Here is a 25315-nt window from a genome sequence, read left to right as displayed (position 1 = left end):
CAAATAATGGAAAGAATAAAAGTAGACATAGTCAATTTGCTGAAAATCTTATTATTTTCGACTTTTTCTATTTTTCAGTTTGCTATATAAGAATTTACTATTCGGACGATTTTCTCTTTCAAAAACTTGTTTGGGTTAGAAACAAAGGAATGTGGTGGTATGCACCCACTTATTTCCTTATCCCAAAATTTTCTATACCAAGACAGAAATAAACACTACTTTACAACTAACTTATATTTAACCAAACACAAACAATACTTTAACTTACAAATATACATAAAACATATACTCTCAATCATTACATAATGTTGTAATAATAATAATAATAATAATAAAAAAAAGTGTTGCATTTTCTTTTTCTATTTCCTTCTCCCCAAGTCTTCCTTCTCCGTACGTAAAAGTAAAACTCACCCTTTTAATTTCTCTAAACCCTATTTCAAGCTCACCCACCCCCTCCCTCCCATTACAATCCACTGCACTGCCGCTCGCCGGACGCCGCTCCAACCCGGCATAATCTCAGCCCCCGCCACCGCCACCGCCACCGCACTCTGCACTTTCACCTCTCGCCTCTCCTAGCAACCATAGTTGCTTATCTCTGTTGTTTTTTCAGGCCCTAATCCGTGCCATCGGTGAGCTCGCACCGCCCTTCTCGCACATCACCATTCATTTTAATATACCTAAGGTTTTTATTATTTTTTGTTGTTTCGTTAGCTTGTGTTGATTTCTTATCAGAGGTTCATTTCGAGTATACTTTGTTGATTTCTTCATCAACCCATGCTAATGAAAACTATGTAACTAAAGTTGTACATCACTGATTATGATATAGATTGAATACAAATTGCAATGGAGAAAACAGATTATTCTTATCCGAATCGATAAATAGATTGAAAAAAAAAATGGTACGAAGCAACGAAGGGAAAACTCAGCTTTATGTAGTTTGCTCAGCTATAAAAAATTTGTTGGAATTTGGAAGCAGTATTGAAATTATTGGTATTAGTTTTAAAAAACAGAAAATACAATGTACAAATAAAATAGAAAACTTATGTCGAGTTTGCTTGCTTGCGTATGGATGAAACCTTCAATGCATATAACAAATGCTTCCAAGTTCTTTGTTCGTAGACTAATTTGAAATCCTTCCAATTTCAGGGTTCTAAAAGGTAGAATTTGACCACGAAATCCAAAATTCTTCTTTTATTATTAATTCAATATATTCAACTTTCTGTTGGTTATTTACAATAGCATTATAATTTAAAGATTTGAAGTAGCTTTACCTCATCTATAGAACTACATTTAAATCGAATATTTGTGGTTTCATGGAGATTTATTTTCTTATTTCAGGTCTTTTAGTAATACCTATACGTTCTTTTAACATCACAACATTCCTCAAAACTTGAATCATGTGTTAAATTCTTACTTCATTCAGGAAAATATGGATCCATGCTGTCTTTTATATCCATATGATACCAATTAGATTGTGTTAATTATTTGTTCATAAGAAAAAATTTGTGTGCAGAGTTGCAGGGGGTAAATCTTAATGGCTGGCAGAAAATTGGTTCGGGATATATTACTCTCAAGACAAAGTATTGTTTATCAGTTTACTTCCCATGGGGTATTTGTTCTTCCTATGCTTTATCCTTAACCCATCTTTCTCCGCTGTAGTCTGCATAGGATGGATTTCTGTGGTGTAAATTTATTCATCTAGTTTGTTTGATTTATGGTTGCATTTTGGTGTGGTAGAGCTCCTGCACGAGATCACAATTGCTATTACCAAGTGGTTATTCCATCAATCGTAGATTCAGTGTATTCAACGAGTTCTCAAAGAAAGTGAAAGGAGAAGCTGACAAGTATCTTCCCTTTCCTTTAGAATTATAATATATTCTTGCATGTATATTTGTTTCAACTTTTCTGCAGTGTTTATTTAGTCAACAAAGCAAGTGCAAATGCATGTGAACTGATTACTATTTTGATGGAATTTATTAAAGCTGGATAAATTTGACCGACGTTATATTTTTGAAGAGACGAATCTATTGATTTGTCACATGTCTCAGTGTGGAAGTGCAGGTTAGTTTTGCTTTGTCAAGGATTCTACCTGACCTTGAAGCTAAAACCAGCAGTTTGGGTCAATGAGAGCAACTAAACTAGCCACTTGGTTGAGTAGACATAAATATCTACCAATATAGTATTTCCCCTTGCAATGATTGATTAGTTCTTTTTAGAAGAAACTCAAATCTTCATTGATTTTTTTAGTAGGAAACAAACAAGAAATATATTGATAATGATAAAAAGAGGTAATACAAAAAGTGAGGGGAGATAATCTCCCCACTACACCAAGGGGTTACAAAGAAGGCTCTAGCTGGCATGAATTTGAACCTAGACTATAGTTAAGACTTTGGAATGAATACACCAAGAAGCATACAACCTAACTCGATTCTCAAGAATAAACAAGCCTGATTCTTGATCTATAAAAATTATGCAATAAGATACAAGCAAGAAACTTCATAATTAGGAAAATATATCAAAAGATTTTCCTTTTCATTTAAAACTCTTCGGATTTTCTTGGTCCATGTGGCCAAAAAACCGCTCAAACTGGATGCATCCACACAACTTTTTTTTCCCATCAGAGAAATTGTTTGTGTCCAACAAATGTCTTAGTGGACTAAAAAGTGTTCAATATGTGTCCAAAAAGTGTCAGTGTCTAAATGCCTGACACATTTTGGAGATGGACACACTAGCTAAATTAAAGTGTCCTGGTTTCTTAGTAGAAGTTTGTTTTGTGTTTTTGAATCATTTTGGCAGATGGGCAGCTGTGAGAGGATAGGGATATGTCTGGCAGTAGACCCAAAAGTTTACCTGACGTGTTAATGGCTTTGTGACTAGTTCCCACATGAAAAATGAGACCTTTTGGCATGTCAGATTCTTTCTTATTGATCCATCTATGAGGCACTAATGATAGCCTAACTTTCGACCAATGTCATTTATAAGGGATTTTGTTGTGAAGATCCTCTGCACTCCAACTTTCATAGCCAAAGGACACTTGTGCGAGTCAAATGTATGGCAGATAATAGGTTTTAGAGACCGATGCATTTCTCAATTATAGCCTTATTGAGTTCTCTCCTTGGTCTCAGGTTCCAATTTCAAAATTTGGCAAACCATGATTCTTGATAAGGGACATTTTCTACATTGATAAGGAGTTTAAGAGAGGGAATACTGAGAAGCGAAGGGAATATCCTACAGCCAACTATAATGTCAAAAGGGGGTGTTTGGCTGTTTTCCCTATTGCCAAGTTTGTTGATAAACTCTGTATTGGGTAAGACTTTGATGTTTCAAAATAATTTTCCCAGGCATTTTACAGAGGCTTGAGATTCTGCTTAGGGCCAAGTTTTTTTTGGTTCAAACAATTGCAAGGGTGGGAGTTGAATCATCAACCTTGAGATGCTAATTGACCTTAGTTTATGGGCCTAGAGTTAAAAAATTATTTGCCATATTTCACATCAATAATCTGCCTGTGAAGGAATTTTTCTTCCTTTTGATACTTCCAAATCCATTTAGCTACAAATGATCTGTTTTTGTCTCTCATGCGTGACTGGACAAGACTCCTGTGGAAAAAAACATTAGGCAATGGATAATTGAAGAAATAGAGATAATGGGCCAAAAGAAAAAAAAAAGGTCAAGCCCTGGTATTATGTTCAATTGAAGAAAGATCCTTTGCTCAATTAGTAAAAAGCACGAATCTGTTCTTTTTTAATGTCTTTCCTAATAGTGGTTGACTGTTATATATTAGGAACTACACGTATGACTTCTGAGCTTCCACTTGCTTCTTGTATCGACTGTTTTACTGTTTCTTCATGGTTTGTATTCATGGTATTTATTTCCGTAATGAGTGTTTCACATTCTGGGAAACATTGCAGAAACACAGAATTTCAACAATCTGTCAAAGAGTTGAAGGAGAAGGCAGAAGAACTTAAAGGTGTGAAGGAAGACCTAAAAGTTAGGTAATCTTTTGAGAACTTTTTTCTTTGTCTTGCATAGTTTTAGTGGTATTTGTTAACAGGCTGAGACATACCCTTGTATGTCAAGGCTGGGTGGCCACTTCAATGGATGGCCTGAGACGGTGAAATGGCGAATGCAGAACAAAGCAGACAACTGAGCAGATTTACAAGCAGGTGGATGGCGTTTGGTCTGAGGCTGAGGCTACTGCTAGAAAGGTGATTCTCCCTTTATTTACATGCTACCTGTATTTAATTGCTGTTTGTATGTGATGGTGAATAAATATTTAAGTAGCTTCAAGTTTGTACATCATGCTTGAGTTAATACATTTTCCAACTCGCACGAATTTTAAAGTTTTATTTTAATTTTTCATGGAACAGAACCTATACAACGTATTGATTTTAATTTTTTCAGGTTTCCGCAGATGTCAAAGAGAAACTATCTGCTGCCACGGAGGAGGTTAGTGTTTTATGTGATACGTCAGTCAAACACATATATAACCATACCCTTGGTATTAATATTTCAACAATATTTGACCCAGGTAAAAGAAGCTTTTGGATTCAGTCCAAAAAACTCTTCTGGATCTACTTGTTCCTCAACTGATCATGGTGCTGATGCAAAAAAACATGGAAGTGAGGCCAGTTCTGAGAATGCCAAAGACCAACATCCTGGTTCTAGTGGATCCTCCGAAACATTTTTTGGAAAATTTAAGTCCAGCATTCCTTCACCTGGTATATCCTCTGCATTTGAACGGTTGAAAAGCACAAAGTTAATTGACTTAGCAAAGAGAGGATGTGAAATTGTAAAGGATGAGTTGAGTGGAAAACCACATAAGAAAAAGCATTTAGAATATGAGGCTTCAGCCTCACCAAAAGTTGAAAGAAGTACAAGAACCGATGTTGTTGTTTTGCCATCGAAGCAGTCTCGATGGAGTAAGAAGTGGGAGGCATTCAGGGAGAAGGTAAATTTTATAAGTTGCTAGCCTTATGGAGTATCATTAGAAAATCATTTGAAGTATTATTTTCTTTTTAACATAATCAGCCCCTTTCCATTTTCTTTCTTCTTTTAGATGCAAGGCCATCCCGTATACAAGCGTGTTACAGGCTATAGTGAACCTGTAATTTCAAGAAGTCAGGAGGTATGTGTATCCAATTCTTGTGCTATATTATTATTTCTTCTATAAAGTCTCGTGTCTGCTGCTAAGTTTCATTTAACGTGCTTACTGCTGGGGATGGGGTTATACATTTTTTATTTTAAAAAACGATCAACAATTTCTTGAAATTACATAAGGAGTAGAGAGAGAGCTCCAAACCGAAGTAGTTATGGAAAACATCTCCAATTTACAGCGAAGTTAAAGCAAAAAAAAGAGAAAAGAAACAGCAGTTCAAAAAAACTGGGTATCCTGCTTCCTTCTTATTGAAAGTTCTGCTGTTCCTTTCAAGTCAAATTGACGACAAAATGCTGAAATGAGATTCTTCAATAGGAATATGTAGAAAAATATATAATATGTAAAAGAATTTTCAATGTTTAATATAATATGTAAAATAATTTTCTTATATTGGAATTGGCAGATGGCTGAGGGCCTTCGTGAAACGTGGGAGACAAGCGATAACATTATCGTTCAAAAAATTCAGGAGTAAGTATTTATGTGAAAGGCCATATTATTTGGCCATTTAACCTTATTTATTATTGAATTATTTGGTTGGAAATGATAAACTGCACATTATTGTCTGCTTGAGTTGTGATCTTGATTATGAGTTATTTGGTATTTTGCCTACTAACTGTATTTCTAATTATATGTTAGCTTTTGTTTTTCTGTCACGGCTTTATGTTTCTGTGGCTAATTGTAGCCAAAAGTTTTATTTATCGATCTTATTTTTCACAGCATAAATGAAACCGTGTTTCAAGAATCAGATGCTGCTACATCATTCAAGGAAATTCGTCGTAGAGATCCGTAAGTTTTTTCATTTGGAGCAGTGATACTAACCTGTTTGAATAAAGGAATCTGACTTGGTCTTTCCTCTTTAACATTATGGATTAGGTCTTTCTCTTTACCAGATTTTGTAGCTGAAGTTCAAGAAGTAATCAAACCGGTGTTAACTTCCTATATAAAGGTTAATGCTAACTGCTAAGCTTATTTCTAAGATGAAAGATGCTTTTATCTCCTCCCCAAAGAATATCGTTACTATTTATGTTGTATTTCTGCTTACTAATTCTTGCATAGCATCTGGTTTGATAATTAAAGTGAAGTTTCTGACATGGAGGTTTTCAAGTTGTAATATATATTCATGTTTCAGGGAGATTCTGAAACTTTGAAGAAACACTGCAGTACTGAGGTAATTGAACGTTGTAAAGCAGAGCATCGAGCTTACCAGAGCCAAGGTATCTTCTTCGATAACAAGGTAAGGATAGTCCTGATACTACCTTTCTTTTGTTATTGAAGTTTATTGTTTCTTTTGTTTGGGGCTTGGTGGTTGTGCACCTATATTGATGTGTACTGCTGTCAATTATTTATAGTCTTTCTCTCCTGTTTGAGTATTTATTGTCTACCATTTTGTCAGCAAAGGTTTCCCGTGGAAATTCAGTTTGTAGTGCTGCATGTCCATGATGATTTTCGTGATTTTAGTTTTAGATACATAAAAGGGCTTTTGCATCAAAACATGAATGACTATTTTCTAATATGAACCTACAATACCCCAAATGAATGCTGTTGGAAACAGGGCAGATAGAGAGTGAGATGGAGAGTGTTTGTGTGCGCTTTAGAGCCATCTTTCTCTAAAACGTAGTTTCTTCCCCTTATTTTTCTTAAAATTTACAAAAGGTTTGGTGGAACACCCACACCAATAGAGTTTACAAGAAATTTCTCCAATCAGTCCGAAGAGATGCGAGAATAGAGATTGGAAGAGCTATAGAAACATGAAAAATTGCACTAAGTCATAGCAGGATAGATTATATTTTTTTTAAAAATAAAAAACCTATCTTAAGGCCTGCCTTCTTACTAAGGAGGCGACTGTTCCTGTTCATCCACACAATTCTACTTAAGTCAGTAAAGGGTGTCAGGGAGGGTGCATAAAAGGAGGTTCATAATCTTGTTTGGTAGGGTGGCAGATCAACCAAAGGAGAGAGATCTGCTTCCTAAATTTTTCAGCAAAATGGCAACTCATGAACTGGCTGGTGTTTCATCGGCAGCTTTACATAATGGGCAACAATGAGAGAATACAGTCATATGTGGAAACTCTGTCACGTGTTAATAATTGCATTCTGGCTAGAAGCACTCTAGGTAAAGCAGAAGCACTTAGGTAAAAATTATCATCATGTCGAGAGACCAAACAAAATGTTAAATTGAATCATACTAGTCTTTACTGGGGGGTTATTACTCATTTTTGTACTTGCTGTTTTATTTTCCAATTAATTCTTCAATTAAATAAAAGAGAAATACTAAATAATAGTAAGTATTATCTTATTCCATTAGGAAGGATATCATCTCATAATTATCTAAGACCATTTCTGTCTCTAGTATGACCCATACATTCGAGTATTTCTCTTGCAGAAACTAGAAAACACTCATAGATAGTGCCTTTTGGTCTAGGTGCTTGACCAAGAAGCACTTAAACAATAGTACGAGAGTAAAAGAAAACATCAGAGTATTTTATTATTAATCATTTTTTTATATTGAAGTGTTCATAATTGCAGTACTTCTTCCTTATGCTTTGGTTATTGTTTGAGGTCTACACATTTTGCTAGGTGGATGGTATTCTAATTAATGTAAGGCTTTTTTCTATGACTTCAAAGTAATTATTTCTGCTCTGTTAAACAGATTCTGCACATTTCAGATGTTGAGGTGCGGGAGACCAAGATGATGGGAAGCACTCCCATTATCATTGTAGCTGTATGCTCTGGCAGTCTTTGTTCTATAGTTCTGGATTTTGTTTTGTAGGATGAGATGATGCTGACTCCTTTTTATTGAATTTCGACAGTTTCAAACGCAACAGGTCTACTGCGTACGTGATGCAAATGGATCAATTAGAGAAGGTGGTAAGGTGAGTTATGTTTCTCCTGTTTCCGTCTCTGCTTACACTAATGCACCTTATGTAATTAGAGTTGAATAGAAGACAATCAGAATGAAAATCATCCCGAGGAAATATTAAACTTCTGATCCCCAAAAATTTTTTGGATAAAAGAACGAAGTGCAAGAGGATCAATTTGGTATTTATTGACAGCTTGAAATCATCGTCAAAATAAATTTGTCAGTGTGGTATCTATTATAAGTAAAATTTGAGAGAAAAAAGAATAGTAGAATCCAACCGGGGAAGAAAACCATCTTCCCATACTCTCTTTCAAATTTTAAGGCCAGATAAGGTTCAATTTTTGGGGACTTTCTAGATTACACAAGAGATGATCCCGGATTAGTGTTCTAGCCAAGGATTTCATTTAAATCAGTCCTAAACTAACGCTCTAGTCATCTAACTATGCATGACTTTTGAACCCACCAACAAGTTCTAAGAGAGATGTGAGACTTTTCAATTCCTTGTCCCAAGGTTTCAGTAATTCCAATTTCCTGTGGGAGAGGTTAATCATAAAAGGGTTATTATAGTTTGTGAGTTATAATAGACAGTATAAGACCATTTATGACTCACAAATGAGGAGAGAAGACAATTACTTAATTACATCTAGTATTTTCAAAGAGTTTGACTGTAGCTAACGGTTGGTAATAATAATTATGAACTTCAATGGGGAACCTAAACGTTGAGTGGCCTATAAAAGCTGACCCCACCCATGACAAGTTGGAGATTCAAACACCCCATTTGTGATTGATGGAGGCTTCCATTGACTTGTGTTTCATATTTTTGTATTAAATTCTTGTGTGCATTGTTATTGGCAGGACACTATCCACACTGTATATTATGCATGGGCAATGCAAATGTTGGATCCTGAAGAAGTTGGAGAGGGAGCTTTACATGCTATTTGGAGGATTAGGGAAATGCAGCAATTTGGTGTTCAAGCGCTCATCTAAGTCGTGCCTGCCTCCCCCTTTTGTTTTCTTCTCAAGACTCCTAACTTCATCCATCCACACTATTATTTCTCCTCTAATATATCCTCTGGTTTTTGTTAGCTTCCAGAGAATACTACTTTTCTTCTCTTCTTTACTTTTTTCATCATTTTTGATTCATAAAATTGGGGAATTAGTCAAATTTTCTATAGGAATTGAAGCAAATCATTCCCAATTCTATTACAAAATTTCGTTTCCTAAATGCCTTGGGACTTGTGAACCATCTGATTATCTTTGTTACTGCTTTCATCAATTTCACCAATGGTTTATATTATTATCTTTTTTAAAAAAAATTAGTAAATTACTGGAGACGTGGAGGTGAAAATTTCAAAACTCAGTATGTTACGTTTTGGGGTTTGAAGAATTTGATAACTCAACTCTTATTCTAAACTTTCAATTTTCAAGTTTAATTTAGTCCGGTTGTAGTGATTTGTATTGTAAAAGTTATTGTTAAGGTGAATTTCTTAGAACTAAGAAACTAATTTAGGGGTCTCTAAATATTTTGTTGGTCGTAAGAAATATTTCTTTGAAAATTTCTGTATTGTTTGATCAGAAGAGTTTCTCAAAAATAAAATCTTTATGGTGAATCCAAAATAAATTCCTACGATTGTGAGGAATGGTAGAGTTCAATTAATTAATATAAATGTGGATGAAATGATTTAAAAGGAATGAAATCATGTGGATGGAGAAGGGGATATGGATGTGAGAACTGAGAAGGTTCAATTCACCAAAACCTCATAAATGTGGGGGACAAATTGGGTAACCAACTTTATTCTATGACCCTTTTCATTTGGTTTCAATTTCAATGGTAACCTTTTTCCTATTTCTAGATTTTTAAAAAAAATATATTTCCATTTTCCACCACCAAGCTTCACATCATCATGTTGAAAAGGGTTTAGTGGGCAAAAATGGTAGTTTATGCATCATATGGAATTTGTTCATTAATGTTTAGGATTACTTTCCTTTTTTCTTTAAATGATATTATCATACTTTATCTTTTTTTTTTTTATATATATATAAAGAAAATGGTACTCTTAAAACTATGGAGATACATTGTCTTTTACTTTTAAAATTGAGACTTTGGATATAGGCAAGGTGAGGAGTGCTTGTAATGGAACAAACACATCTAAGGAAAATGATAATTATGATAAGTAGTCATTTTAGGATAATAATTAATTGTAATAATATTTTTCAAAAAGTTTAAAATATACTAAAGTCTTGTGGTCTATTTAATATGTCAATGATAAACTTTTATTATTGATAGACTCTTCATTAAAGAAAATGAACTTAGCAACGTGGATCTAGTAAAAGAAAATAGATAATTATAAAGTGACATTATAATCGTTATAGTTAGTTTTGGACTGAGGGACATTAATCTCATTGAAGAGTGAAAGAACGAGGGAAGCAATAAAGTTTTGAACTAAAAAGAAAAATCCCAAAATAAATTGGGGGTTTAGGAAAGGAATGTGGCATGGTCCTAAGACTATGCCGAGGTCAACCCCTCGAAAATCCCAAAGGACGGATCTTTGATCAACACACTCTAAGCACGTGGTATACACCATAAACATGGACAAATTTATTAAGGAACCAGGGGTACGTATCTCTTCCCACGTTCCCGGTTATTGTATTTTAATATTAATTTTAAAGTGTTAGATTACAATTTATATTAAATAATGTTTCATTATTATTAAATTTTACTTTTTGTATCGTGGTTGTGTCCTTTCAAAACTTCAAAGTGTTGGTTCAAGTGGTCTTGACTACTACATCTTTTTATTTTGTTATAATTCAAGAGATTGCCATTGAAGGTAATATTTAGTTTACTTTATTCGAATTTTGGTATCAACAATATCAAACTGATTTTTTTTTTATAAACCTAAATACAGTTGACATTTAAAAAGCTAAAAGAAGTTTAGTTCAACTTATATTTATATGTGTCGAGGATCATAAGATACTCTAATATGTTCTAAAAGAATCACATTAAAGAAAATAATTTTTTAAAAAAGTTTTTCGATATAAAAGAAGAAAATCACATTAAAATTAAATTCTACAAAAGTACAGTTCATTAGTGAGCACACCAACCATAACCTTCAACCATAACCTTCATTTGATTTATTTTTCTTAAAAGAAAAAAAAATGTTAGGAGTAAAGAAAGGATGGAAATTTTTTCTTATATTTTAGCTGTGTATTAAATACATATATACACATTTACGTATAATGAAAATTATATTCAAAATTTGAAAAGATGTACTTTCACGCTAATTAAAAATGTCACACAACATGTCCTAGCAATTACATATATCACAATAACAAATCAATAGAAACTGAAACAACGATAACATATAAGAGTTGATAACTCAGTTCGTTAATATAAATGAGTTAAGCGATTACAATGTGTACTAATTATTTGTATACATTAAAGATTACAATGACAATCAGATATAGAAATCACATTCTTTTGAACTTATGCCCTTTTAAGCTTGTGAGACTCTCTTTCACTACATTGAATCTTTCTTTTCAAGATGAAAAATCCTTCTCAATTGTGTTAATTTTGTGAGACTCATTTGCCTTTTTCAAATAATTTTGAACAAATTTTCAACATTTGTCTTTAGATATTGTTACTATTACAGTAGAAGAGTTATGGATCTATCACATTTAAATTATCGTTATAGATATTGTTTTAGTGATTAACACGATAACAATCATAAGAAGAAAATAACCCCAATCATAATTAAATTATTTTTCTAAAATAGTTTAAGTAAATATAATTAAAAACAATTTAATTACCTTGGTTATTTGAGACCCAATAGTAATGAGATCTTTTAAAAAATATAATCAAGGGCAAAATAATTAGTCCACATGCACACTATGGATAGAAAATACCAAATATATCATAGTCAACACGTCATTAATTGACCACTAACGCTTAATATATTTGGTACAATATCAAAATGTTTAGATTTAGATATTTTGAGCTCCAACTAATTTTTTTTTTCAATCTTAGGCCAAATAACACTTTACAAGAAAAATTAGTCAAAGATCTTCATTTACTTGGAACAAAATATAAAAAGAAAGAAATGTAACCAATAATTGATATATCAATAAAAATTTATTATAGTTTTACCAATTTTAATCACAAATTAGTAAACAATCTCTTAAACGCAAAATTTATATACTAACATATATTTTCCAAAAGATAATGGCCGACAATATGTAAATAAATAAATAAATAAATAAATAAAACATAAGAATACTTTTATATATATAAAAATATAAAAATTTTGCGAGGCACGTGACCACTTGAATTATTTGCCTGAGTGGGCTCATTCCAACAAATTAATCATTAATGATTACTTTATTAATCAATCTACCTTAGATCTATTATATAAGTAATTTACTTTTGTAGCCATAGCAATGTGATTTTCAGCCTAAACAAAAACTATATTCTTTACATTTTCTTATTATAATTTAATTCTCCAAATTCCAAAATATGAAATCTAACCAAACATGCCAAAGACGGAAATGTACTTTTTCCCTCCATTCCCCTTTCCTTCCTTCTTAACTTTTTTCTATGAAGTATTTATCAATTTTATTTTACCAAACCATTATAATTAAAAAAACAACCTGATTTAAATTATTATTATTATTATTATTATTATTCAACCCAGTTCTAACTATCCTTTTTCAATTAGATACAAAATGATCCCACCATTTTTTTATTTTTGAAATTTCAACTATCATTAAAATCTAAATTTCTAGAGGAGGAACCAATCAAATATTATGTTTAAATACTATTTTGGAATTCATAATTTTAAAGTTTGAACAAACTTTAGTTTTTCTTTGAGTACAAGAAAATATAATATATACGTGAATATATTTACTATTATAAAAATTCTTTTGAAAACATAACAAAAATTAAAAATAGAAACTCTAAAATTGGTGGAAAATCTCACTAATAAGAACTAAATATATTTTCAAAATTGATAGTGAAATTGATTTGTTTGTGGGAAAAAACATTAAGTTAACAGTAGGCATTAAACTTAGGATTTATTAATAAAATTAGAGAATTAAAAAATATAAGAAAGTAAAATTGAAAGTTGAATATTCTTATTTTATTTTTTCTAAATAATAATAATAATAGTAGTAATAGTAATAGTAATTTAACAAAAAGAATAATAAAAGTTTAATATTTTGGTTGCCGTTGAAATAATGGATTGAGATAAGATCAGAGAGAATTCATATCTGTTTGTACACGTGTCGAGGAATGGATTTCCCACGTGTCTCAAGCTGACTTATTAACTAATCCTCCATTTACCTAAATCCCACCAATCATATTCCTTCTTTATTAGCGGTTCGATTACACGCTCTGACTCTTTGGGACCCATTCAAATTCTACTCTCCTCTTCACTAATCCTTACCCTTAATTTACCAAATTACCCTCCCTCCCTCAACCCTAATTTTTAACCCAAAAAAATAAATGATAAAACACACCAAATATTTACCCTCAATGGTAAATAATTTGTTTTTATTCTTATTTTCAGCTTAATTTTTTGCTTGACAGATTGTTTTTTAAGAATAATAATAGAAATAATAAAATATTTACTATTTGTAAAAAAAACAATACTAATAAACAAAAATTTATCACACTTAGTAATTGTGTCATGAAAGGTAAATATTTGTCATTTTCAAAAATTTTCCTAAGATCTTATTTATTCATTTTAATTTTTGTATTTTTCTTAAATTTAGTCTAGTCTATGGTTTAATGTTTAAAAATATTTTTGTTAATAGTAACTTTTTTTTACTATAAATTTGAAGATGTGTTTGGTTTTTTTGTTTGCGTGAAAAATATTATTAATATTTAAATAAAATTAGACGTAAGAGACTAAATTTAAGATTTGTTAAAAAGACAAAATTAAAATTAGATTTTAAACAAACTTACATATAAGGACCTCAAATAATATTTTATTTTATTTTTGTTTAGTACCGTTTATACTTTCATTTTTAAGAATCATTGAATTTAAAAAAAAAAACTCTTAAAAGTATTTTTTTAAAAAGAAACTTTTCCGAATTTGTGGTTTTAAAAATATTTTTTTAAAAAATATAGATAACAGAAACAAATAATTAGGTTTTGGAGAGTGATTATATCCATGAATGGTAATCCAATAAATGGTTATTCAATCTATATTGTTTCTTTTTTGAAAAAAAAAGAAAAAGAAAATCTTTACTGAGATTATTATGTCTATTTTGGCCACTCTCTAATTTTCATTTTTTTTTCTAATTAATTTTAATTCTTATATTTAAAATGTCTAAAATTATATGAATATATTTTTAAATAATTAAAACCAGACTTTTGAAATTAATTATTATTGATACTTGATAATTGAAGGTAATTTTTACTTAACTTTGCAAGAATATGAAGAGACCTTTGTAAAAATAGTAAAAAAAAAAATAATAACAAGATTTACGTCACTACATTTTATAAATTGTAAAAGTAACATTTAAAATCGATAATCCTATGATTTTGTATGATATCACTAATTTTGTCGTAATATGCAAAAAAAAAAAAATCATAAACTGTTTTTTTCAAATGTAATGGTGTAATTTTCCAAATATTAATGTATATTTCTCATTTAGTTCATCATTCTCAATTACAAATTAATGTATATTTAAAGCTTTGTTAGAACTAAATTTAGAGATTTGAAAATATAATAATAAAATGACCAAAACAAACAAGTCATGTACAACCGACCAAATAATAATTTATCTATTTAAATTCATTCCACAGTGTTAGAAAGGTATTTACATAAATAACATCCTAAAAACATGCATTTTTTTTTAATAGCAGGAGTTATTATTTAAAAGAAATAATTAAGAAGCAAGTTTAATACTTTACAAAAATAAAATAATAAAACCAACTCAAAGAAATCAAGCTTTGGTTACATTTGGAAAAGATCATGTTATAATGTTTTAATAATCAATATTAAATTTATATTTTATCAGTTTCGTCTTTAATAATAATCAATACTTTAAGGCAAAAAAACAATTATTTATTTTGATTTGAAAAACAATATTGAAATTTATTAAAAAAAAACTATATTCGAAACTAAATATGAAAAAATGAGAAAGAAAAAAAAGTATATAAATGTATTTTGTTGGAACAAATGGTGTAAACGGTTGTCAGTTGAAGTCTTAACGAAAATAAAGCTATAAATTTTGATATGAAAATGTCATGAGACTGTTTTAGATTCTGTTCTAAAAATTTGTTATATTTAGACTCTAAATTTAAATAACAAATACAGTATTTCAATACAATAATTTTAACTATAAACCAACAAATCAAGAACTAAAAGTAACGATACACTATTCATGTTATGTTTGTTTGAAGATGACATCTTAGATTTATCTAGATTATCGTGTTAGATGTTTTTGACGGGTAAAGATTTTTGAGCGTTCTAGAATGCTAGTTAACGATATCTATAATCTTTTGTTTGATATTCAAATTAATTACTAAAAATCCTTTAAAAAAAATACAATTGAGTTATGTAGAAAAATATTGGTTTGGATTATGTAGGTTTCCAAAAAGACAAAAGCGTCCAATGTATAAAACATTATATAAGAAGTAATTTGTTTTTAAATAAAGGAAAAGAAGAAGAGGGAAGGAGTAGAGAAGGTGTGATGGAAAGGATATAATTGTCTTTCCATGTTAAAGGAAAGCCGTCCAAATCCTAATTTAATTAGGGGCTCTATCTTTTGATTTCAATATTAAAATTTAAAACATAGTTTAGTTGGTGAAGATTGAAGAACAACAACACCATTACTATACTATATAATATAATTAGTATATAGTCCATATAAATATATAATCAACAAAATTAATAATGTTAAAAGTAATAATAAGAAAAAAAGAATTAGTGGCTATTTTCTTCCTTGAAAAAACCGGCGTACTGTTCTTCTCCTCCATCTCTCTCCATTTTTCTCTTCTTCAAATCGCTTCCTTTTTCTCTTCCCTTACCTCTCTCTCTCTCTCTCTCGACGCCATTGAAACTTTCCTTCTCTGTATTAGATCCAATTCATCTTCTCCCATTCCCTTCACCCATTTCTTCCTTTTCAACGACCCACACAGGGCACCGCTCTGTTTTTCCTCTCTCACATTCTGCCACCACCCCCGATTGTTTGTCTAATTCTATTTCGCAATCAATCGGTCTCTCTTCTTCTTCTTCTTCGGGATTTTCATTTTAATCCCATTACTCTCAACCAACGGATTCTTGCTTTTCCCATTTTTCGTTGACTTTTATTGAGGATTGATTAGCCGATTCCCATTTTCCAGACCCTTTTTTTTCTCTTTTCTTTTTTCTTTTTCTCGTTTGGTTTTGGAAAAAAAAAATTATAATGTTAGGTGCAGGATTGCAGTTCGGTCGTGGTGACGATAGGTTTTATAATCCGACGAAAGCTCGTAGGGTGCATCAGGGCCGTCAAAAGGATCAGCTCCGGAGAGCTCAGAGCGATGTTTCGGCTGGTCAATCCCTTGTCGTTAAACAGAGCGCGGTGTCCTCGGTTATTAGGGAATCCGAATGCGGCGATGGGTGTGAAGAGCTCCCTAAATCTATTGCGACGTCGGGTTTTGAGCCGGTGGTGTCATCGCTGAGTAATCTCGAGCGGTTCTTGCAGTCTATCGCACCATCTGTTCCTGCACAGTATCTCGCAAAGGTTTGAAACTATTGGAATTTGGGTTGCTTTTCTTTTTCCTTGGATTTTGTGTTCTTTAGTATCGAAAAGTTGATTTCCAAATATTTTTAGTTTTTACCTTTTGGGGTTCTCAATATGAACCTCCTAGTTCTAATCTGCGTCCACAATCTGTTTTACTGATCAATGTTTAAGTTCACACTGTTATAAATTTGAGACAAAATTTATGTGGAGAAGAAAACCAGTCTGATTGTGGCAGTTTTTGTGGGGGATAAATACCGATTTCAGTAGAGATTTTAATAAATACAGATTTCAGTTGAGATTTTAATTGCTTTCCTTTTTTTTTTTTTGGCTACTTATTGTCTTATCTATCACCTCAAGTTCATCAATGATCAGTGTTGAGGGGTTGTTTTTCATAGCTAGGATCAACATTAATGCCTCGATCAATGTTCCCAATAATCTACCCTGATTTTGTCTTCAATTGTGTCTTTCATTGCAGACAACGATGAAGGGTTGGAGAACCTGTGATATGGAATTTCAACCATACTTTGTCCTAGGTGATTTGTGGGAGTCTTTTAAGGAATGGAGTGCTTATGGCGCAGGTGTGCCTCTTGTATTAAACGACAGTGACAGCGTTGTCCAATATTATGTACCATATTTATCTGGTATACAGATATATGGTGAATCCTTGAAGTCCTCTGCAAAGTCGAGGTATTGTCGTCCACTGCAAATAAACTCTGTCTATAGACTGTAGAATCCTTGCATTTTGTAAAATTTAATTTTGATAAGCTGTTAGTATGATTTATGGGGGAAATATAATCAAATGTTCAAGTGAGGGTCAGTTTCTCTGTCCTTTATACATACATAGACTGTGTGTGTGAGTGTGTGTTTCTTGGTTAACCATATGTAATAACTAGAATGCTTATTGAATTGCAAGGATTTTTCTTGGTCAAAAGAACTATTGAAGTTGATAGCTAATAATAATATTTGTTTCAGCCCTGTTATCGTAGGTAAGTAAGCAACCTGGTGAAAGAGGCAGAAAAGAGCTAAGGCACATTGTCATATTGACAGATTATGATAAATTCTTTTTGATTTTGTGTCTTGCATAAGTTCACTAGTCCAATTTTAAGGGTGGTGTATTTTGATTTACCAAATGAGTTGCTTAAGTGTTTAAAGTTTAACATTGAATTGGTACAAAATATGTTGAATACTTCAGTAATTCAAACGTGGACATATGTGATGTAGGCAACCTGGTGAGGACAGTGATAGTGACTTCAGAGATTCTAGTAGTGATGGTAGTAGTGATTCAGAACCTGAACGAGCACTAAAATACATGGGGAAGCAACTCAATCATCATCGTTTATCATCTGAGCTTTCTCGTAGAATGGATAATATGTCTTTTCGGGACCAGCTAATTGGACTTCAAGAAGACTGTTCTAGTGATGAGGCCGAATCTCTTAATTCTAGAGGGCAGCTACTGTTCGAGCATCTTGAACGTGATTTGCCTTATAGTCGTGAACCTTTGGCAGATAAGGCAAGTTAATGCTTTGCACCTCCTTCCCTCTGTTGAGATCAGAAAAAATAAAATGCCTAATCCTTTACTTCCATTTCTCGTGACCTTACTCTAGTTCTGATATTTTGTCCAGATATCAGATCTTGCTTTTCAGTTCCCTGAGCTCAAGACATTACGGAGTTGTGATCTATTGCCTTCCAGCTGGTTTTCTGTGGCATGGTACTATCAAGCCTTGAGCCTAATTTGACATTTTTATACAAGCACATATCACTTATTGTGCTTTGGTGGTTCTTTTGTAGGTATCCAATTTACAGGATTCCAACTGGACCAACATTAAAGGATCTGGATGCCTGCTTCCTCACATTTCACTATTTGTCTTCGCCAATTGGAGGTAATTGAAATTTTCTTCTGATTCTTAAACGTCCAATTTTTTGTGGTGGCTCTTTATTTTTATTTTTTATTATTATTTTTTCATTTACTTTACCTCGCTTCATTCAAATGGAGATCTTTTTCTGTCTCTGCTCATCTAGTCATCTGTTTTAACTGAGGTCGATGGCAACTTCAAACAGTACGACTATGCTTGGAGTGGAGATTTAAATAACAAGCTCTATTATGTTTCTCAACTCCAGTTTAATCTTTATCTACAATAGAACTGTTTGATAAGGAATACAATTTTCACTACTAAATTATGTTTTTCTGTCATTTACTCCAACTTGAGTTGAAATTTGTTTCCGACTTTCTGTTCAAATGCTTTTCATTTATGAACCGGTGCTCTACATACAAGTATTCGTAGATGACTTAGCATAAGAATGGAAATACTGATGGCTTACATTTTATATAATTCTATATAGAGTTTAATTAGGGTTTTTAGAGGCGTGGAGAGGAACCATTGTGAGATTTGGACCCTTGTGCTTTATCATGTTTTGTTGTGGGCTTCAAATTTGAAAGCTTTTTGTAACTATTCTTTAGATGTTATTTTGCATAGTTGGAATCCCTTTTTATTGTGGGTTCTCTTTTTCTGGGCTGATGTTTTGTTTGCCCTTGTATTCTTCCATTTTTTCTCAACGAAAATGATATTTTTATGTATGGAAGAGATAATTGTATTTAGAAGATTTAGTCTGCTTATTGGAACTGCTTTGACCAAAACCAGCCGTCGAGTTCTGATTTTTATCTGTATATTGGCTGTTAATTTATTTCCAATTCATCTGTAGTAAACTGTTAATTATGTGGTAGTTGTCTCCTCATGGTTGTAAGTGTTGTAACTTTATGACACATTCTAGTATCTTCTCATGGTTGTAACTTTGTGTCAAGTTCTAGTGCTCCATCGATACAAATTAGCAAATGCACAAACAAATTTGCGTCTGGACGAGTTGCATCCAGATTCTGATAAAACAAAATGATTTGCCTCTGGACGTTGATTTACATTTTAAATTCTTTGATACTGATCCTTTATATATTTTATTTACAGGAGCACGTAGTGTTCAATGTCCTGTAGTAACGTATCCTAGTGAGATAGATGGTGTCCCTAAGATGTCTCTACCAGTTTTTGGTCTAGCTTCATACAAGTTCAGAGGGTCTTTATGGACTCCAAATGGTGGATACGAGTGGCAATTGGCAAATTCACTTTTGCAGGATGCTGAGGATTGGTTAAGAGAACGTCAAGTAAATCACCCTGACTTCATCTTCTTCAGCAGAAGGTGAAATCCTTGCAACATCTTCAATGCCTAAACCTAAAGCTGGTAACAATATCATCGTTCAGTATGATGTCGTAATTTGCTCTTCGTGGCGCTGTTCAACTTTCAGAAAATGGAAAGGAAAAAGGAAAAGAACAAAAAAAGAAAAAAAGAAAAAGAAAAAAAAAAAGGAAAAAGAAGGAAAAGAAAAGTTTGTGATGGGATGGTGGTGAGGTTGGTGGATGGCGACTTGATAAAAAAAAAAACAAAGGTCAAAAGGGGAAAAGGCCATAAAGAAAAAGGTGAAATACAGTTGGGTGAAGATGTAGAAGTTTTAGCAAAAACATTGCCCAAAGTTGGTTCTACTTGCTGCTGCTGCTTGAGCTGCATAATAGGTTTTATCCTTTCTTTTTTTCTCTTTAATTACTGAAAGTTATTTTTTTTTTCTATAAGTTATTAACATTAGGTGAAATGAAAGGAAAGAAAAAGAAAAAGAAAAAACCCCAAAAGAAAGAAAAACAGGCCCTTTTTACTGTCCTGATGATGTTTAGAATGTAAACTAATGGAGAGGGGATTTTTGATAGGAAAGGTTATGTTAGGAGTAAGCTATGGATCCCCCCCCAATGTATTTGAATGTTTGTTTATGCTTCTTAGTTGCTATTGATGAAAACTGTATAATCTTTTATGAAGAGCTTTGTTATTAATGAACCATTATTCAAGCTCTCTATCATTGTGTTCCCTCTTTGTTTGAATAGGGAAGCCTAAATCTTTATGCAGCTTTCATTGATACACTGTTTAGAGATCTGCATCTTATATTTGCTGTCCTTACTATTTTTCTTTTTTCTTTTTTTTTTTTGCATTTTGAAACTTTTGTTCAGCTAGTTTGAAACACACATTTCATAAAGTTTCTTGAATCAAAAGGTTGTACCATAGGAAAGGAATTATTCGCATATCATACCTATCCTAAGAAGGGAAGAATGTTAAATTACAAATTCAATCTATGAATTTTAAAACTTGTGTCTATTTAGTCTCAACTTTTAAATTTACTATCATTTCTTGAATTTTTAAGTTTTGTAAAATATATTCATCTACTAGATACGAATACGTGCATCTATAATTCTTTCAAAATTTTAAAGACTAAATAGATACAAACTTCAAAACTGTCTAAAAAATGATTAAGTTAAAAAAAAAACTAGAAATGAATTATTACTTTTAATTGTTTAAATTCATTTGCTTCCAATAAAAACCAAACGCAATTAAATTTAAACCTTATAAGGACACGAATTTTTTTCTTCTCTGAAATAATAAACAAAAGGAAAAAGTTTTCTCTAATAAAATTAAAATAAAAAAACTAAGGTTTTAAATTCTGTTTGCCTTATTTTTATTGTTCAATTTTATAATAAAGAACAAAGAAATTGTGTTTTGAGAAATAGTTTTCGTTTTTTTTAACGTAAGCATATTTAGTAAGGTGGTAACTTTTTTTTTTGTTCTCTAGAATTTTAAATTACTAATGAAAAGTGTTACATGAAAATAATTTTTTAAAAATAAATCTTCATTTGTTTGTGCTCCAAAGTCACTTCTATTTCCAAATTTTGAAAACAAAAACCAATAATATTACCAAACCAACACCAAGTTTCTTAATTTCTAATAATTTGTTTACATTCTAAACTTAGCATAAAACAAATATTTTTCATCAATACGGGAGAATACTTATCCAACAAAGATTCAAACATAACAAAATTTTCATCTTTATGATTAGATGTAGGTATAAGGATGTGTGCAACTTAAGCCCACTCAAATATTAGAGTTGTATAATTGTTGGTTGAAGTAAATTTTTTTACCAAACCACCACTGAATCAATTATGGCCGGTTTAATAAAGTACAAGTCCGTCAGTCAATTCAATGCTTTGATTATCAATTTGGACTTTCTCCAAACCAACGCCTAGGCTTGCCCCTTCTCTTCTTTGACCAACCGTTTGGTCGGTCTATCGTGCTTATCCTTATCAAGTGTTACTCTTAAACAAACTAAGTACTTGTCTTTGATAAGGTCTCATTCAATAATATACTGAAAAGGAAGTGATAGGGAAAGAAAGTGATTTTTCAATGCGTCAGATAGAATGTTTGAAAGCTTCATAATAAACAAACTAATAAACATACTAAACCTTATATACCCAAATAATAATAATAACAACAATAATATATTGGGAGTTTATGTGTAAGTGAATGGTCCAAAATTCAGTAAGCAATGAATCTTGGAGTCCACAGTTTAAAACCAAAACATATATGATATATATCAGCTACCACTTTACATATTCATAATTTAGCAACAAGTTGATATTTTGTTATACCTGTCTTTCCCAGCATAAAATCTAATGATCAAATCCTGTTATAGCTAAACCTTCCCGAATTCTTCGGCTCTCCGCTCGTGCTGCTCTTGTTGTGGTAAATTAGACGGCCCCATGCCAATGCCTTCATTCTGATGCTTTTGCCAGCCTCCGGTATCGGCTCTCGAGTGCATCGAGTAGTAAAGGATTGAAAACACCAATGACAGAAATGTCAAAGCCGCTGCAGCAGCGAACACCCCACGACGAAGCATGGCACATGACAAGTTATTGAGAGGCAATACTGATCTGTACTTGGTGTGGTAGGCATTCCTCACAGACCCAGCCAGCAATAAGGACTCAGCTCCCAAGAAGAGATGCCTGGTTGCATTTTTCAAAATTTAGTGTCAAAGGAACATATAGAAAGAGATTTGATTTGCCCTAATGAATCAACTGAAGTCTCATTTTGGTAACCATCCAGTTTTGAAAATTAAGTCTATATCTTCCTCTCAATTTCTTGTTGATGTCGTTTTTAGATAATAGAGTTGAATTCTTAACTAAATTCTAAAAACAAAAACAAGTTTTTAAAATTTAGCCCAAGTTTTTTAAAACATGGGTAAAAACGTGTTCATGTCCTTACTTTTCAAAATTAAAATACCGAACATGAAATGGTTACCAAACTAGAGGATTTGGATTTTTAATAGTGATTTAATGCTCAGTAGAGTCTTAGTATCAGTTCATACTTCCAAACCAGAGAATAAGAATAACTTTATCACAATCACATCGTCATACAAACATCTTGTGATGACAATTAAGCAAACACATTAACCAAAGATATTTAGTAACAAATAATGATTTGGCCAAACAAATTTTACTTGAATTATAGTGGTTTTCATTTCCATATGATCTGAACTAAATTGGTGAAGTTCTTCTGAAAGGGCCATGATTTTACCTTTTAGTAATATAGACATATACACAAATCCTCCAATCTACAGCATTTTACTCAAAACACTTCAAACTTCAAGGCCAAATGATTCATTCACACAACAAGATACAGAAATCAGGCAAAATGAAGATAAACAGATCCATCACTAAATATTCTATCCAATTCTAGATATTGATTTAAGAATAGGAAAATACCAAGAAATGATGAAGAAGATGACTGCACAAACAGTAGATCCTCCGCTTCTCAAGCCTTTACCACAGCAGAGACACCTTGTGACTACCATAAGCACTGTCTGGCTAATCAGTAACAAACCAAACGCTACAAGACCGTACACCGTCGATGCATCGGAATCGTAAACACAATAAGTAGTCTCGTCGTACTTATCCGGCACTACCGCTGCCTTTTAAGTCCATAAACACACAGAAACAAAAGCTTAGAAGGTTTGAGCTGCCTCAATTTTGAGAAAAATCAGAAAAAAAGAGGGAAAGGGATACCGTGCTCCGGCGCATTTCAGCTCCGATGGCGAATACAAAAGCAATTAGATGCAGAGAGGCGATTATGACTATTACAAACAAAGAAGTAGCCATTATTGTAACTGATTCAGCGCCGGTGAAGTTTCCAATCTGGGGGCGCGGCCGCTGCCAGTCGTCCTTTTCCTTTTCTTAGTGTTTCGTTCTTTCGTCGTCGGTTTTTCAAGAAATAATATCTTCGGTTTTAGATGCTTTTTGTTTTTATTTTATTTTCTATTTTCTACTTTTACTTTTTTAATTTTTGTATTGAGAAGTAAATCCACTTTCATGTAATCATTCTTCTTCAAGTTTTCAATTCTTTAATTGGAAAAAACAAACAATCATTTCAAACCCTCAATCATTTTCCACTTCATTTTTTTTATTTAATAAATTGATAGTTGAATTTTTAACCAAATTTAAAAAATTAAATAGTTATATATACATTTTCTTTTGTTTTTAAATTCTTTGGCTTCATTTTTTTTTAAGATAATTGATAAATATATAGAAATTTAAAGTCGAACACAGACTCATCAAATCTCTTCTCTTCATGTGTGGTCACATCAACGGTTACTGTCATGAACAAATCTATTAAGGGGTCAGGGCACTTCCCACATTTCCGACTTTTATATTTTAATATTAATTTTGAAGTGTTAAATTATAATATATGTTAAATAATGTATTAATTTATTATATTTTATTTTTGATATAGTGGTTGTGCCTCTTTAAAATACCGAGGTCTTGGCATTAAAATTATACATTTATTTACGTCTTAAATACTCACTTTAATGATATAATCAACACTTACGATAAAAATAAATATTGAGTGAAAAATCAAAATTAAAAGTAAAATTCTTGAAATTTAAAGAGCAAATTTTAGAACTTATAGACAAAATTGAAACAAAATTCAAAATTTAAAAATTAAATGTAGAACATTTCGAGAAATACGGAACAAAATAAAATGCAAAAAAGATATTTTTTAAAAATAAATTGTAAAGAAAAAAATGAATATTTTTAAAAATAACAAAATAAATTAAAATGTTTACAAACTATAACAAAATTTTGAAATTTATCATTGATAAAAACAAATAGACTTCTATCACTAATTAATACATTTTACTATATTTTTTTTCTATACAACAAAGATATTAATCTTATTTTAATTTTCACACCACCACATGACTAAAGTTACTAATTTCAAATTATAGAAAGAAAAGAAAAGAAAAACTTAACATTACTAAAATGGAGAAAACATTAAATGAAGCATTAGTATAGAGATTCATTTTCCATCCAAAATCTATTAAAAAAATACCCTTAAACTTTTGAAAGAGATAAAAAAATACCTTGGAAATGATTGAAGTTTTGTTTAAAAAATTCACTCAACAACTAAAAAGTTTCATTAATACCAACTTAAAAAAGTTTAAAATAATATTCTCATTCACCTAATGTTTACACTAAAATTTTCAACACCCAAAATAAAAACAATTTTTTAAAGTTAAAACCATAGTATAAAATTAGATCGACATGTCAATATTTCTATCAATACTTTCACATTTCTACAAATTCAATATCAATAGAAGGAGTGAATCAATATTTTCACTACATCGAACAAAAATTCACAAATCATAAAAATAAATAT

General features: G+C 31.6%; 3 protein-coding genes across 5 annotated transcripts; 2 read left to right on the top strand and 1 right to left on the bottom strand.

Annotated features, from left to right (window-relative positions):
• Nucleotides 1-404: 404 nt before the first annotated feature.
• LOC101203023 (mitochondrial import inner membrane translocase subunit TIM44-2) lies at nucleotides 405-9290 on the top strand. Of its 3 annotated transcripts, none has more exons than XM_031886052.1 (15): nucleotides 405-629; nucleotides 1514-1609; nucleotides 1738-1844; nucleotides 3909-3992; nucleotides 4130-4205; nucleotides 4402-4446; nucleotides 4529-4948; nucleotides 5057-5125; nucleotides 5559-5623; nucleotides 5873-5941; nucleotides 6029-6101; nucleotides 6285-6389; nucleotides 7805-7828; nucleotides 7965-8027; nucleotides 8870-9290. In XM_031886052.1, exons 2-15 carry the CDS (start codon nucleotides 1535-1537, stop codon nucleotides 8999-9001), a joined length of 1407 nt encoding a protein of 468 aa, XP_031741912.1. In that variant the 5' UTR covers nucleotides 405-629; nucleotides 1514-1534; the 3' UTR covers nucleotides 9002-9290. The 3 variants fall into 3 exon arrangements, with proteins under 3 accessions (XP_031741912.1, XP_031741910.1, XP_031741911.1); XM_031886050.1 differs by having other exon boundaries at nucleotides 408-629; nucleotides 7805-7876; XM_031886051.1 differs by lacking the exon at nucleotides 405-629 and adding an exon at nucleotides 663-682 and having other exon boundaries at nucleotides 7805-7876.
• Nucleotides 9291-15957: 6667 nt separating this feature from the next.
• LOC101217142 lies at nucleotides 15958-20690 on the top strand. Its single transcript, XM_004147067.3, has 6 exons — nucleotides 15958-16741; nucleotides 17217-17428; nucleotides 17963-18251; nucleotides 18364-18449; nucleotides 18530-18621; nucleotides 19699-20690. Exons 1-6 carry the CDS (start codon nucleotides 16424-16426, stop codon nucleotides 19929-19931), a joined length of 1230 nt encoding a protein of 409 aa, XP_004147115.1. The 5' UTR covers nucleotides 15958-16423; the 3' UTR covers nucleotides 19932-20690.
• Nucleotides 20691-22014: 1324 nt separating this feature from the next.
• LOC101217379 lies at nucleotides 22015-23989 on the bottom strand. The gene is made up of 3 exons (XM_004147068.3): nucleotides 23665-23989; nucleotides 23365-23570; nucleotides 22015-22605 (listed from the first exon to the last, which is right to left on the bottom strand). The coding sequence occupies exons 1-3, from the start codon at nucleotides 23755-23757 to the stop codon at nucleotides 22296-22298; spliced, it is 609 nt and encodes a 202-aa protein (XP_004147116.1). The 5' UTR covers nucleotides 23758-23989; the 3' UTR covers nucleotides 22015-22295.
• Nucleotides 23990-25315: the final 1326 nt, after the last annotated feature.

The sequence above is a fragment of the Cucumis sativus genome, chromosome 5 (genome assembly GCF_000004075.3).
Source record: "Cucumis sativus cultivar 9930 chromosome 5, Cucumber_9930_V3, whole genome shotgun sequence".
NCBI classification, from domain to species: Eukaryota; Viridiplantae; Streptophyta; class Magnoliopsida; order Cucurbitales; family Cucurbitaceae; genus Cucumis; species Cucumis sativus.
Note: the sequence above shows the minus strand (reverse complement) of the source record. Positions and strands in the feature narration are given on the sequence as shown.